Consider the following 14,952-nt stretch of genomic DNA (forward strand, 5'->3'; position numbering starts at 1 on the left):
GGGACTGGTTGGTGTAGACTCCTTGATGCCAGAATCCTTTGTTTTTTCAGCTGTCAACATAAGTCTGGTCACCATGGTTTCTGTAAACCTCCAACAAGACAATTGTTATGCTCTGCTCTGCAGCTTTTCATCTCAGTATAAATGGAAAAGTGTTAAAGCGTCAAAGGTCAAGTCTATGAGGCAGATTATGAACAAGGGCTATTATGTATGTTTCATGCTATACGAAACAATCTTTTACAAAGGCGCAGAACCAGCATGACTCAGCACCAGCAGCAGAGCACAAAGATTAAAGCTGAAAGAATAGATCCCGCATGGAGTCAGGTTTGTTCTTCTCTGTGATATTAGCTGCACACAGAGTACTCTCAGTTGTGACAACTAAAACTGTCTTCAGGCATTGTGAAATATTCTCTGGCTAACAAAATCATCCAGAGTTCAAAACTACTGCTCTAAAATGAATGTTCCCCTTTTCTATCTGACTCGTTCCACTAAACATAGTACCTTCTAGGCTCATCCATGTTATAAATGGCAAAATTCCATTCTTTTTATGGCTGAGTGACATTTTATATATATATATATATATCCATATACATTTATCTGTTGATGGACACAAGTTGATTACATATCTTGGAAAGACAAATGCTGTATGTTGTCACTTATGTGTGGAATCTAAAAAATAAAATAAAGGAATATAACAAAGCGGAAACAGACTCACAGATATAGAGAATAAACTAGTGGTTACCAGCAGGAAGGGAGAAGAGGGGAGGAGCAAGAAAGATAGGTGTAGGGGATCAAGAGGTACAAACGTCTGTGTATAAAACAAATAAGATAGAGGGATATATTGTGCAGCACAGGGAATATCACAAATATTTTGTAATAACCTTAAATGGAATATAATCTATAAAAATTTTGAATCATATGCTGTAAACCTGAAACTAAATTGTGAATCAACTGTACTTCAATAAAAACAAGTATATAAAAGAATATTACCTTTATTCTCCAAAAGGACTGCTTTCATTTATTAGAAATATTTTCTTATTTCTTTAAGCATTTTTAGATTTAAAAAGGATGGGTTTTGGAGATTACTGACTTGATATTGTTTATCCTGCTTTTCTTCAATGAATCAAATATTTATTAGAAATATTTTCTTATTTCTTTAAGCATTTTTAGATTTAAAAAGGATGGGTTTTGGAGATTACTGACTTGATATTGTTTATCCTGCTTTTCTTCAATGAATCAAATTCTCTCATGCCTGAATTGGCCTGACTAATTTCATTAGGAATCTCATACCAGTTAATCCCATTAATTTGCTTCAGTGTCAAAGAATCTCCTATGGCCCATAGTTTCTAAATATGTCACACTTTTGTCAAGGAGTAGCTTGCACACTTGAGAAAGGTAGTTGAACGATATCATACACCTGAAAGGAAAATGATTTTAGAGTTCTTGGCCAAAGTATCAAAACCTTTCATTTCTTTATGAAAAATTTCCATCCTCCCTGGAGTGCTTACACTTTGACCTAATGAAAAATTAGTAGAAAATCTGTTGTATCAGAGAAAAAAAAATACAGCAATTTTAAGCCTTTCTTTTCCATCTAAAAAATAGACTACACCAAAGAATATTTAGGCTTTATTATATGCAGATATGACTGTAAATATTTGTACTAAAGTGCAGATAGAAAAAAAAATTATTTAAAATTCAGTAAGTAGTTTCCTAGAGATGTAAACATAAATTCTCTTAGGGAGAATTTGCCTATCTCATGAGGTGGTGAGAATGAAATGTAATAATAGATATGAAGCTCTATGGAAACCACAGAGCATATAGCATTTTCTAGAAGGAAATTATTATCATGCTTGTGGTAAAATATGCATAGGAAGGATATATTACTCTGTTTTAAGTCTTTCCACATTGTGCATAATTATCATCACAATTATCATTAGTTTCAAAAAGTTTTTTGAAGGTTATCAAACTCATGGGTCCATATTTGCATTTATCATAGAATCAGGTCCTAGATTAAGATGATAACCCTAGAAATGCATAAGAAGAAAAGTCCTAAAAGGTACTTGTTCTGCATCACCCACTTCCTAGAGTTAACTACTAGCATCCATGGACCAGAAAGAAGGCTGAGCACTGAAGAATTGATGCTTTCCAACTCTGGTGCTAAGGAGAAGACTCTTGAGTGTCTCTTGGACTGCAAGATCAAACCAGTCAATCCTAAAGGAAATCAACTCTGAATACTCGTTGGAGGGACTGATGCTGGAGCTGAAGCTCTAATACTTTGGCCACCTGATGCAAAGAGCTGACTCATTGAAAAAGACACTGATGCTGGGAAAGATTGAGGGCAGGAGGATAACCGGGCTACAGAATATGAGATGGTTGGATGGCATCTTGACTCAATGGATATGAGTTTGAGCAAACTGGGAGATGGTGAAGGACAGGGAAGCCTTGGGTACTACAGTCCACGGGGTCACAAAGAGTCAGATACTACTGAGCAGCTGAACAACAACATAAATTTCCACTGAATGATTTCTTATTGCACATAGAGTAAATTACTGCTTTAATTGGGAAACATGGTGTGATGTTTAGTCAATATTTATTGAAAACAGAGCAAGTTGTATAGAGCAAAGATCTCAGTACATGTGTATAGTTCTTTCTTTACAGAAAACAAGATTTTCCAGAAAGGGAAAGGGACAAGCACACACAGACACACACGCACACACACACACACACACACACACATGCATGCACTTAATTTATGCGGAGGTCACTCAAGTTGACGTTATTTTCTCCTTCCACCCGCCATTGTTTACTTACCACAAGAATATTTTAATTATAACATTAGTTAATAGAATATTATGTCATTATAATCATTTGTACTTTACAATAAGTTTTTCCTCATCACACATTAAAACTCCTTTTAATGAAGAGAATGTAGGGTAAGGATTTTTCCTCATAGTCTTATTGTGAGGAAATCCTCTGCAGCACTTGAGAGAGCTGGAGGTTAATGAGTATTCAGCATGAGTAGTGAAACACATAACCCGTTGCTGGTCATGCTGATGCCTGTGACAATGTTTACAATAATGTAGCTTGAGATAGCTATTAGTTGTATTACATTGTCTGAATTACAAACAAGACCCCAACAAGACTTACAACACAGACAAGCGCTTATTTTCATGGTTACTGGGGTCTTTCTGCCTACAAGTTCTTTTATAAACATCTCTTTAAAAGTGGCAATGCCTATGAAAATAAATATGTACATTACAAGTAGTTTGGAAGTATATTAATCTTTAAACAGCAGTGAATAATTCTGAAGATAATCTATTTGTTTAGCATGCTAGTTTCTAAAATACCTGCACCCGAATTTTCCTAAGCAATGTTTTCAATAAGCCAATAAAATGCTATTATTTTTATTTTAGAAGTGAGACATTGGAGATAACAGTGGGTTAAGTTAGTAGCTCATGGTTACATAGCTCTACAAGTGGTAGATTTTGGCATCAAGATGTTTTAGAATCTAAGGCTCAGAATCTGTCCGATCTATTGTACTCCAAAAAGGTATGATGTTTACAACTTGAAGAGGGTGCAAATGAGAATGTCAGCAGTTGAGAAGAGAAGTGTACATAACCCTGTAGGTTCTCTTTTTCTGTTCTCCTTTAAGTGAAGGTAGGGTGGAAGGAAGTTTCAGATCTATAAAAGGGATATTGTATGATTAATAGCGAGCAAATGTCCTTCTCATTGAACATGAAAGAATTAAATTATTGTAAGTTTGTTTCTGACTAAACAATGTAAACATTCTCGAATATAGTGGTTAAAGGACATTGGAACTCATTGTCCAGAATAAATATTGAAGACAATATCATTTAGGATATTTCACAAATGCATTAATATCCACATAGGGATCTAGATGAAGTACAGTTGACCCAGATGTAAGACATGAGCAGAGTCAGTGAACCAGTGAAGTCGCTCAGTCGTGTCCGACTCATTGTGATCCCATGGACTGTAGCCTACAAGGCTCCTCCATCCATGGAATTTTCGAGAGTACTGGAGTGGACTGCCATTACCTTCTCCAGGGATCTTCCCGACCTGGGGATCAAACCCAGGTCTCCCACATTGCAGGCAGATGCTTTACTGTCCGAGTTACCAGGAAAGCCTGAGCAGAGTCAATGTTTCTCAAATCAGTTCAGTCACTCAGTCGTGTCCAACTCTGCGACACCATGGACTGCAGCATGCCAGGCTTCCCTGTCCATCACCAACTCCCAGAGCCTACTCAAACTCATGTCCATTGTGTTGGTGATGCCATCCAACCATCTCATCCTCTGTCATCCCCTTCTTCTCCTGCCTTCAGTCTTTCCCAGCATCAGAGTCTTTTCCAATGAGTCATTTCATCACATCAGGTGGCCAATGTATTGGAGTTTCAGCTTCTACATCAGTCCTTCCAGTGAGTATTCAGGACTGATTTCCTTTAGGATCGACTGGTTGGATCTCCTTGCAGTCCAAGGGACTCACAAGAGTGTTCTCCAACATCACAGTTCAAAAGTATCAATTCTTTGGCACTCAGCTTTCTTTAGAGTCTAACTCTCACATCCATACATGACTACTGGAAAAACCATAGCTTTGACTAGATGGACATTTGTTGGTAAACTAATGTCTCTGCATTTTAATATGCTGTCTAGGTTGGTCATAACTTTCCTTCCAAGGAGCAAGCGTCTTTTAATTTCATGGACTTCCCCTGTGGCTCAGCTGGTTTCTCAAAGAGTTGTATGTGTATATATATGTATGTATATATATATATACACATATATATATGTATGTATGTGTATATATATATATAAAACAATGGCAGTATACAGAGTTGTGCAGGAGTTATATTGTGTTTTCTTAATTGTTGCTAATGCATTCAGCTAAAGCTATTGACAGATAAATGTCCTTTAAAAGAAAAAGTAAACCATTTTTTTTAATGATACTGGGACCCACAACTTAAGCCTTTATGATGTTATTGTGACCTCATATTCTTTTAATGGACAATTTGCCTGGTGGCTCAGATGGTAAAGAGTCTGCCTGCAATGCAGTGGACCTGGGTTCCATCCCCGGGGTTGGGAATGTCCCCTGGAGAAGAGAATGGCAACCCACTCCAGTATTCTTGCTTGGAGAATACCATGGACAGAGGAGCCTGATGGGCTACAGTCCTTAGGGTGGCAAAGAGTCAGACAAGACTGAAGCAACTGAGCAAGCACACACACTGCTCATGTCCGTTCTCAGGCCAAATGAGTATCTCCATCCACATGTTCTACATAAACTACTTTTTACGATTGATAGACAAGTCATAATTTGCTATAAAAATCCAGATAATGGAAACTGATAACCTTTATAAGGCAAACAACACTATTCATTCAGAAGGTATTTGCAGTTTAGAGCACATCTTTTCCTTATAAATGCACCCATTTTTAGTTATTATTTAACAAACATACTCCTTCAAAACAGTACTATAAATACAACATCCAGGGGTAGATATTTGTGAACATAAATCTCTAAGTACAACTTCCCTTAATAGCCTTCCCCGTGATTTCATGACCTTAACTTCAAACGTTAAAATTCAATTAAATGGATTTACTCTATATTGGTACAAATGCTTCTGCATGCTCTAGTACTTCTAACCTGTTGGTTACCTTATACTTGGAGGTGCAACTCACAGCATATTCAAATGTAACCTCATAGCAGGCCTGAAGAATGCGGAGTCTCTGGGCATCCACAGTACCACATACCATCAGGTTCTTAACAAAAAGGCTTTTAGCTGAACTGAAGAAAATGATGATGATGATGATGATGATGGTAAAATTCTTTTTTTTTTTTTTTGGTTTCCTTTCTTTTACAGGATTATACTCTCACCATGTATTTCCAGCAGTCTTGGAAAGACAAAAGGCTTTCTTATTCTGGAATCCCACTAAACCTCACACTAGACAACAGGGTGGCTGATCAACTCTGGGTACCAGACACCTACTTTCTGAATGACAAGAAATCCTTTGTGCATGGGGTTACAGTGAAAAATCGCATGATCCGCCTGCATCCTGATGGAACAGTTCTCTACGGACTCCGGTAAAGAGCTTTGTGTTTCATATTTTATTGCTGTTGTGCATGTCGTTAACTTTTACTTTTAGAAATGCGCAGAAGGGAGAAAGGCAAGTAGGTAAATATGTAGACTCTCTAATCTTGATAATACAATTATATTAAAGTTCAGAAAAATCTCTTTAGAACTATTTGAGCTAAAGCTAGACAACTTTGTCCATCAAAAGTAAATGATTTGTTCTTATCTTTAAATAATAAACATAGTAATAGGAATATGTTTTTGTTGGATAGATTTCACATCTAGTTTATTCTTGGTTACATCTTTAGGCAATTGCTTGATTATCTCAGGTCTACCCAGACTGAATGTTTTCTGGGTATTCTGTGTAGCTACTTGATTATGAAATTATTATGAATTTGGAAACAATATTCTGAAGAAATTGGAAAATATTTTGTTGGTGACTCTGAGAAAATTCAGAGTGATTTCATTCCCTTAAATTTATGTGTTTCCACTTTTTTTTCATATATATGATCCACTTTAAGTTAATTGTTCTGTTTCTTATGAGGTAGGGGTTGAAGTTCATTTCTTTTCCATATGGCTATCCAGTTATTCTAGCCCTATTTATTGAAAAGTCTTTGCTTTTTGCATTAGATTGTGTTGGTACCTTTGACTGGATGAGTGGGGTCTATTTTTAGGTCCTATTCTGTCCCTTTGTTCTCTATGTCCATCCTTAGACAGTATCACACTATTTAATTACCATATCACACTATTTAATTACAATATCTATAAGGTAAGTCATGAAGTCACATAAGTCTTTCAATTTTATACTGACTGTTTAAGATTGTTTTGGAAATGCTAATACCTTTGCATCTCACTATATAACTTCTAGGATCAACTTCTCGATTTCTATCCAAAAAAGTCTGCTGGAATTATAACTGAGATTGTATTCAATCTCTACAGCAGTGCAGAGAGAATTGATTTAAAGTTATGAAGCTTTTTAATCCATGAATGTTTCTTTATTTATCTTTTTCTCAGCAATATTTTTCATCACACTGTGTTTATTTTTTTAAGAATCAAGTATAAAAGAGGTCTTGTACACTGATAGAGGTCTATTACTAACCTTCATGTAATTAAAAGTTTACTAAAACTTTTAGGCTACAATTCAAATCAGCTTCCAGTTTTACCAGAAAATATCTGAATTGTAACATATTATTGTAGGATATGAAGTGTGCTGGTTCTTTAATCTTTGTTGTCACCTTTTGTGATCCTTTTGAGAATCACAAAAAATAAAATTCTCCTATTGTTTTAGAGTGGTCATAATTCCCCTAAAATCCTTTTATATAGCATCAATGCCAAGGTAAAACTGTACTTGAGGGCCAAAAGTGTATAATTAACGTGTATCTGATATCTGAAAACATGCAAGTGAAAAGAATGCATCCGTGATAAAATTTTTCAACTTAACCTAATGGTTGGTTATTTAGTTGATAGCTTTGGTCTTCCTTTGCACAGTGACATAGTATCAGTTGATCTTGGCAAAATGATCTTTGGAATTTTCTCATCCTTTCAGTACTCAGTTCAGTTCAGTTCAGTTCAGTCTCTCAGTCATGTCCGACTCTTTGCGACCCCATGAATCGCAGCACGCCAGGCCTCCCTGTCCATCACCATCTCCCGGAGTTCACTCAGACTCGCGTCCATTGAGTCAATGTTGCCATCCAGCCATCTCATCCTCGGTTGCCCCCTTCTTCTCCTGCCCCCAATCCCTCCCAGCATCAGAGTCTTTTTCAATGAGTCAACTCTTCTCATGAGGTGGCCAAAGTACTGGAGTTTCAGCTTTAGCATCATTCCTTCCAAAGAAATCCCAAGGCTCATCTCCTTCAGAATGGACTGGTTGGATCTCCTTGCAGTCCAAGGGACTCTCAAGAGTCTTCTCCAACACCACAGTTCAAAAGCATCAATTCTTCTGTCAACTCCAGTTAAAAATCTCTGACCTAAAGTCCTCTCAGAAAAAATGATGAAATAAACGAAGTCTCTTGAGTGTATTGATATTACTACAGATAAAATCTACTAATGCAAGAGCACAGTGGTAGTCATTAGTGATGGTCATACAATGGAAATCAGGTGTGATTTTTCTATTACCTATGTAGCTTCCATTCTATATAACTAACGTACAAAGTGATGAATTATCCTTATAAAGTTTTCTGGGAGAATAACTATTTAACCCATGACCCACTTTAGTAGGCTGATGGGCCACAATGTGTATATTCACTGTATGTGATTTTTCAACTGTATATAAAAAGTTGTTTGTTTGTTTGTTTTTTAAAGCAACTAGATGTTTTGCAAGTAAGAATGTGGGTGGCAATTTCAAATTTTTTCTAAATTATTGGCAGTCTCTACTAATGGCAATGCTGCAAAAGAAGAAAATTAGTTGAGAACAATGAAGTTGAACATTTGAACCTCATTTTAAATTAAGATAACTGAGGCCCAGAAGGGGAAAGGGCCTGATCTAAGGGACAACAAATGATAGAATTAGGATTAAAGTCCAGATCTTGATTCCCATAAGAATGGTGTGCTTTTCTCATCCCACTGTCTTTCAGATACACTTAAAGTCAATACCTTCTTCCAAGTTACATAGCGTTGCTTTCTCCTCTTTGGAGCCAACCCATGACTTTGTAGCTAGGAGCCCGGCAACAGATCTCTCAAAGAAAACACAAATCCTTCATCTGTTACCTGATCTCTGATCTCTTTCTGGCATCAGTTTTCTCCGTAAAAGCCTCACATTTGTTCTAATATTTTTCCCCTCCTCTGTCTTTCTATCTTTTCCCTCACAGATTAGGTTTTCTTTTCCCTAGAGATTATAAATGTCCTGGAGAAACCATAAGGTATAACAAAGAAAGCATGGCCATCTGGAGTCAGAGGATCAAAGCTGGTTTCATTCTCTGACTGCTTGACCTTAAGTTATAAACTGACCCTTACTTAGTTTTATCAGGTGCAACAATGGGCTAATAACATCTGATTCATTATTGGGAAGTTTTTATGAAATAATGAATATGTTGCTGCTGTTACTGTTGCTGCTGTTAAGTTGCTTCAGTCGTGTCTGACCTGTGCGACCCCATGGACAGCAGCCCACCAGGCTTCCCCATCCCTGGGATTCTCCAGGCAAGCATACTGGAGTGAGTTTCCATTTCCTTCTCCAATGCATAAAAGTGAACAGTGAAGTCGCTCAGTCATGTCCGACTCTTAGCGACCCCATGGACTGCAGCCTACCAGGCTCCTCTGCCGTGGGATTTTCTAGGCAAGAGTACTGGAGTGGGCTGTTAATACATGTAAATACTAAGCTATATTTCTTTAAAGTTATTGTGCCTGATATAGCCTTACTATGTTATAAGCCTTAGTGGAAAAGCTATATAGTAAGGGTGTTTCTCTAACTCCTACGTGTGTCAGAGACAGAGATACAGTTGTTCAATTAAGAAAGCATTCACTGAGTGCCTAGTATGTACGGTATACCTATTATTCTGTCTCTGGGATCAATTATCCAGAAACTGGGTAGAAATTTGTCATTGTGGCAGAGTGGAGACACCTGGGACTTTGAGTCAAAGACACATGTGGCCTGGCTAGTTTGTACTCTTCAATAAGCTATTTCCTCTATGAGTTTCAGATTACTCAGCCTTAAAGAGACAGGGATTGGACAAAATCATTCCTAAATTCTCTTTCAAATCTCAATTTCATTGCTTCTATGATTCTATATCATGGCTTATTCATTTTCAATCCTCTGATATAACATTTCCTAGGCTTGGATAGGACAATCTTCACTTTTTTCTTTGTAGTTGCCTTTTCAGGAATAATTGCCATTGTCGCTTCCTAAGCCCATGCACCAGAAAATCCTTATAGTATAACATAGGTATTCACATAGTTATGACCATACCGATTCTAGACAAAGAATCAGGAGATTGAAACTTCTTGCCTTATCCGTTAAGTCCAGCTATAGTCATCAGCAATTGAGACCATGTATCACTGGGGTTTTTTTTTTTTTAAGCAATTATGGTGTCAATGGGATTTTCTGAATGTACCTGAAAGGCCCTTTAATCAGGAAATCCAAAGTCATAAGACCATATCATTAAATGGATTCCACATTTTGCTATATTCAAACTCAACGTGAGATGCTCTAACTTAGTTTATATAAAGGACACAAGAATAGAGTTAGCTGTTTGCTATTTTTGTGAACTATGTCAAATCATATTGTACACACCAGAGATGGCACACAGTTCTGTAAAACCTCTAAAATAAGAGAGTGGTGTCTGAGAGGTCTGCTGCTACTGTGCAACAGGCATTCAGCACAGAGGAAAAAACTACATTCTGTTGTGCTTCTTAAGCTCAGATTTCCCTTGCTGCAACAAAATGTGTCACACCAAAAAATAACCCTGCAATCATTATTACTTCCTCTTCCACTTTGACAGGAATCCATATAAAGGATGGGGGTCTGTGATGTGCTGTAAGATATGGCAGGCAATGGGATTTCTCCATGAGCCATGAGCTCTCCATCCTGCTCCTCTCAAGGCATATAATGTCACTTCCTTTCTTACTCAAAAGTGGATACAAAATATCAGCTGCCTCAATATCACACATCAAATCCTTAAAATTCTGTCTGTCCTCCCTTTCTTTCATTTAACTCTGAGGAAGTTTCTCTCTTCTTTCTAAGGCTTATCTCTCCACATCCGCATTTAATCTTCTTGTTGGACGCTCTTCAGATTTTGCTCTCTTCTTTATTAATCTTCCCCTGCTGGCACCTTCACTTCTCTTTTGTCTTCAAGCACGACTCCTTGAATAGCTTTGGTTTCCTCTATTTCCTCACCATCCATCTATTCTGTACTCTCCAAAGGCATGGCTCCCACCCGTGTTCCATTCCTAAAACATGTCAAAAATTACCAGAACTATTGCTGGTTCTCAGTCTATAGTCTTGACCTCTCTGGATGATTTTAAGAGTATTGATTGACCTTGAGTTCAGAATTTCCAAGCACAATTTTTTTCATTATTCTTGTTCTTCTGTCTTTTTGCTGTTCTATCAATGTTTTTTGTCTCTGGTTGTGAACTAGAGGGGTTCCTTGAATTTTGAGCAACTCGTTGAATTTAACAGCTTAAATACCTTAAATATGAAATCATTGAGATTAGAAAAATATTTTTAATTGTTTGCCGAGCATCTGTATGTGGAGGCTTGCCCTGACAGTTATTACTGACATGACCCCTATTTTGCATTATCCGTTTTCCCTCAGATCAGCTTTTCCTCCTTACACAACTACTAACAAAAGACATCAGCCTCATAGTCCATAGACAGAGACGCGTAGGCATCCTTGACTCTCGACCTCTTTTGTCCCAAGATCCAATCTGATGCTTCCTCTCTGTCTAGACCATTGCCATGTCCAAACCACTTCCATCACCTCAGTTAACAGCTCAACTCTCTGTTACTTCCTGGCCAATTTCCTATTTTAATTTTACTTGTTCTCATCATTTTCATCATATCCTTCCTACCATGCATGTCAGATCATATCAATCCCACATTAAAAAAGATAAAAACAAACCAAAAATATCTCTGCAGTCCCCATAAAATTAAGTTTTCATTCTCCTGTCTGGAAGCTGAGACCCTCTGCTTCTGCATATGACCAAAATGTCTTTCAAACATTTCCTTTCTTTATGAAGCCTAAACTTTTATAAAACAACTTTTCTCTAAACACATCTAGTGCATTTCAAATTCAAGTAGATCCCAAATTTTTTATAGATCATTCTTATACTAAAACTATTAGTTCTTGACTTGAAATTCACATTTAACTAGGCATCCTGTATTTCATGTGGCAACCCTCCAGCCCTGCTGAAATGTCCTCTCTTCTTTATTCCCATATAGCTTCCCCTACTCCATCTCTCTTCTTTCCTTAGAAAGAAGAGACCCTATTTTTTTATGAGGATTTTTACAGTATTCTCAACCACATAAAAACTTGTTCTCATCTGATACCTTATTTCACTTTAATCTACTAAATGCCCATGAGATTTATAACTCTCTTAGGATGTATTATCTTATTTTCCTGTGATGCAAACAAGATTGTATATTTGTTGAAAATGCAAACTGTATTTCTTTCACCTTTGTATCCTCTTTCTCAAACCAAATAATGTTTGAAAAATTGAAATGAAAATTTGTAAGATGCAGTAACCTAACTCATGATAGTGGTCAGCTGCAACATTTCCTATGTCAAAATGATAGCTTTTAACCAAAGGGCCATTATCACTATTAATGACCAGATGTGTTCTGCTTCTTGTCCAAACATGATCCAGCTGGCTGAAAAGCACAGATTGTCTCTGAGGCCTCGCCCTGTGGGTGCTAAAAGATTGTGTTTATCTTTCCTCAAAGATAGAAGGCATGGAACAACCTAATTCTCAGAAGACGTTTAGTGGCGTATTTAACTGCCTTAAAATGCTCTTTGCCTCCCTCTCCTAACCCTTGCCTTGGCTTTTCTTTCAGACTTTCACAATGTTATTTTCCTGCATCTCCTATCAAAGGTGACATTTCAAGGGCTACATGAGAATGAGGAATGGAAGGGGTAGTTTAAAGTCTTCCAGCTCAGTGTAGGCTGACACTGAGACTCCATATGTTGCAGAGTGTGTATGTGGGCTTGTGTGCACCCACTGTAAGCACATACAGAGTAGGATGTGCATGGCACATCATTCTAACTAATACTGATAACAACTGTATCAGGAATTCGAAGAATACTCAAGTATATAAATAATTGAAATTATCCTATACATCAAGCACTGTGCTAAGTGCTCTACCCATATTGTCATATTTAATTTTTACCATAACACTATGAACTTTGTACTATTATTATTTTAACTTTACAGATATCAACAGTAAGAGATTGAACCTAATTTTTCCTGTCTCATAATTTATTAACTTTTTAAAAGCAGGTCCAAACATGTACACACCTTGCATTTGGCTGGTAAATTTTTCTAAATTTTCTTTTGCTCTAAATGTTTCCTATTCCTTTATTTTCTCCCTAGAAAGTTTTTTTTCTTAAAGATCTGTGCTGTTTTTTGTGATTGTTTTCACTTGTTGTACATGTGTTGTTTTATGCCTCATATATGAGGCTTAATCAGATCCGGATTAGTTATTTTGTTGTGCTTTGGTGAGACTGCTTCATAAGCCAGGCGTATTATGTACTTTTATCAGAAGACACAAAATGCCTGCCTATCTCTGTTTTTATGATGTGAATGAACTTTGATGTGCTGATTCAGGCAATGACAACCTGAAGTATCCATTATCAAACTTCTATTAATTTTATATAACAGCATTTGTTTGCTAGGGCTGCTGTAACGAAATGAGTGACTTGGAAATTTATTGTCTCAAAGTTTTGGAATCAGAAGTGTTGATTCCTATCAAGGGCTGTGAGAGATGGATCTACTCCAGGTCCCTCTCCTTGGCATACAGATGACCAACTTCAGCCTATGTCACTTCCTTCTGGTGCCATCATGTCCCTTTTTATATAAGGACACCAGTCATATTGGATTAGGGCTTACCCTAGTAATCTACTTTAATTTGACTACTTCCGTAAAGACCTTATCTCCAAATAAGGTCACATTCTGAGGTACTGGGAATTAGGGCTTCAACATATGAAATTAGGGGGACACGATGCAGCCCGTAACAGTAACAGTTTTAGCAGCCACTGATAATCTTTGCCCAAACCTATTTAGAGCTTATATAATGACTATATTCTACCACTCTTTCCTTATTTATTAACTAGATTATTCTCTAAAGAACTTCCTCTCACCAACTGGTTGACTGTCTGGAGGCCAAGTTGGTTCAGTGAAGGTAAAATCAATGCTTGATGGCTCCCTTTACTTCGCAGTTTTCAAAACAAGTTGTTTCTCTAGAACTCCCCACACATGACCACTAGGTGTGGCGTTGTGTTGTTTGTGTGTTTATCATTATGAAGTCACTGGTAATAACAAGTACGTCTGTATCAGTCCACTGCAGCTATTGTTATTTTTGATCCTGTTTGTCTTACCTTTGGCCGGCAGAAGCCCCTTTGAGTTGGCACCTGCATTCTTTGAGCATGACCTCAATAGCCGTTGATAGCTTCCTTGCCTTCTGGCACATTGGTTTGTATTGATAATTCTGTGTTCCAGAAGAGGATAAAATACATCAGGAGCTCATATTGATGTTTCTAATTCAAATTTAGAATTTCAGGGTTTTTATTCAGCCTCTTTGATTTTTTGTTTCTTTTTTCTTCTTTACACACATTGATTCTTAAGGTAATAACATGATTATTTATGTTGTCCCGCTAATTGTAATTATATCTATATATGTATGAAAGTGAAAGTTGCTCACTTATGTCCGACTCTTTGCAACCCCATACACTGTAGCCCACCAGGCTTTTCTGCCCATGGAATTTTCAAGACAAGAATACTGGAGTGGGTAGCCATTCCCTTCACCAGAGGGTCTTCCCAAGCCAGGTCTCTTGCATCGTAGGTAAATAGCATTGCTACTTACCATCTGTGAATAGCTAATAGTATTTATAGTAGCTTTTAAATAGAAATATCAATTGTTACTGTCCTGTATTTAGCATTGTTTCCTGAAGATCATTTCTAGGAAGACAGTTGTCCATAGAAGATGCTTTTGCTGCTTACCATCACAGAAATGGAAATAATTAGAAGGGGTACACAGCATAAATGGGAATAGTTCTGCCAAGTGTGTGCACTTTATGAAATGTACACAGCTTTGTCGGGTTCTCTCATACATATCAATGACTCCAGACTCCAAAGAGATGCTTCTTAAGCTTCAGGTTTCAGAAATGAATCAAATGTTTACCGAAAACTTGTGGCCTGATGGGGATTTTGGGAATTCCATTGCTGTATTTGCT

The 14,952-nt window shown here is 37.2% G+C and overlaps 1 protein-coding gene across 1 annotated transcript in view; it reads left to right on the forward strand.

Annotated features, from left to right (window-relative positions):
* Window positions 1-14,952, forward strand: part of GABRB1 (gamma-aminobutyric acid type A receptor subunit beta1) — a 447,299-nt gene that overhangs the window by 155,873 nt on the left and 276,474 nt on the right. Inside the window, exon 4 of the mRNA XM_004009810.6 lies at window positions 5,864-6,084. Within this exon, the coding sequence (XP_004009859.1) occupies window positions 5,864-6,084 (221 nt within the window). The remainder of the gene's footprint in view (window positions 1-5,863; window positions 6,085-14,952) is intronic.

The sequence above is a fragment of the Ovis aries genome, chromosome 6 (assembly GCF_016772045.2).
Source record: "Ovis aries strain OAR_USU_Benz2616 breed Rambouillet chromosome 6, ARS-UI_Ramb_v3.0, whole genome shotgun sequence".
Taxonomy (NCBI): domain Eukaryota; kingdom Metazoa; phylum Chordata; class Mammalia; order Artiodactyla; family Bovidae; genus Ovis; species Ovis aries.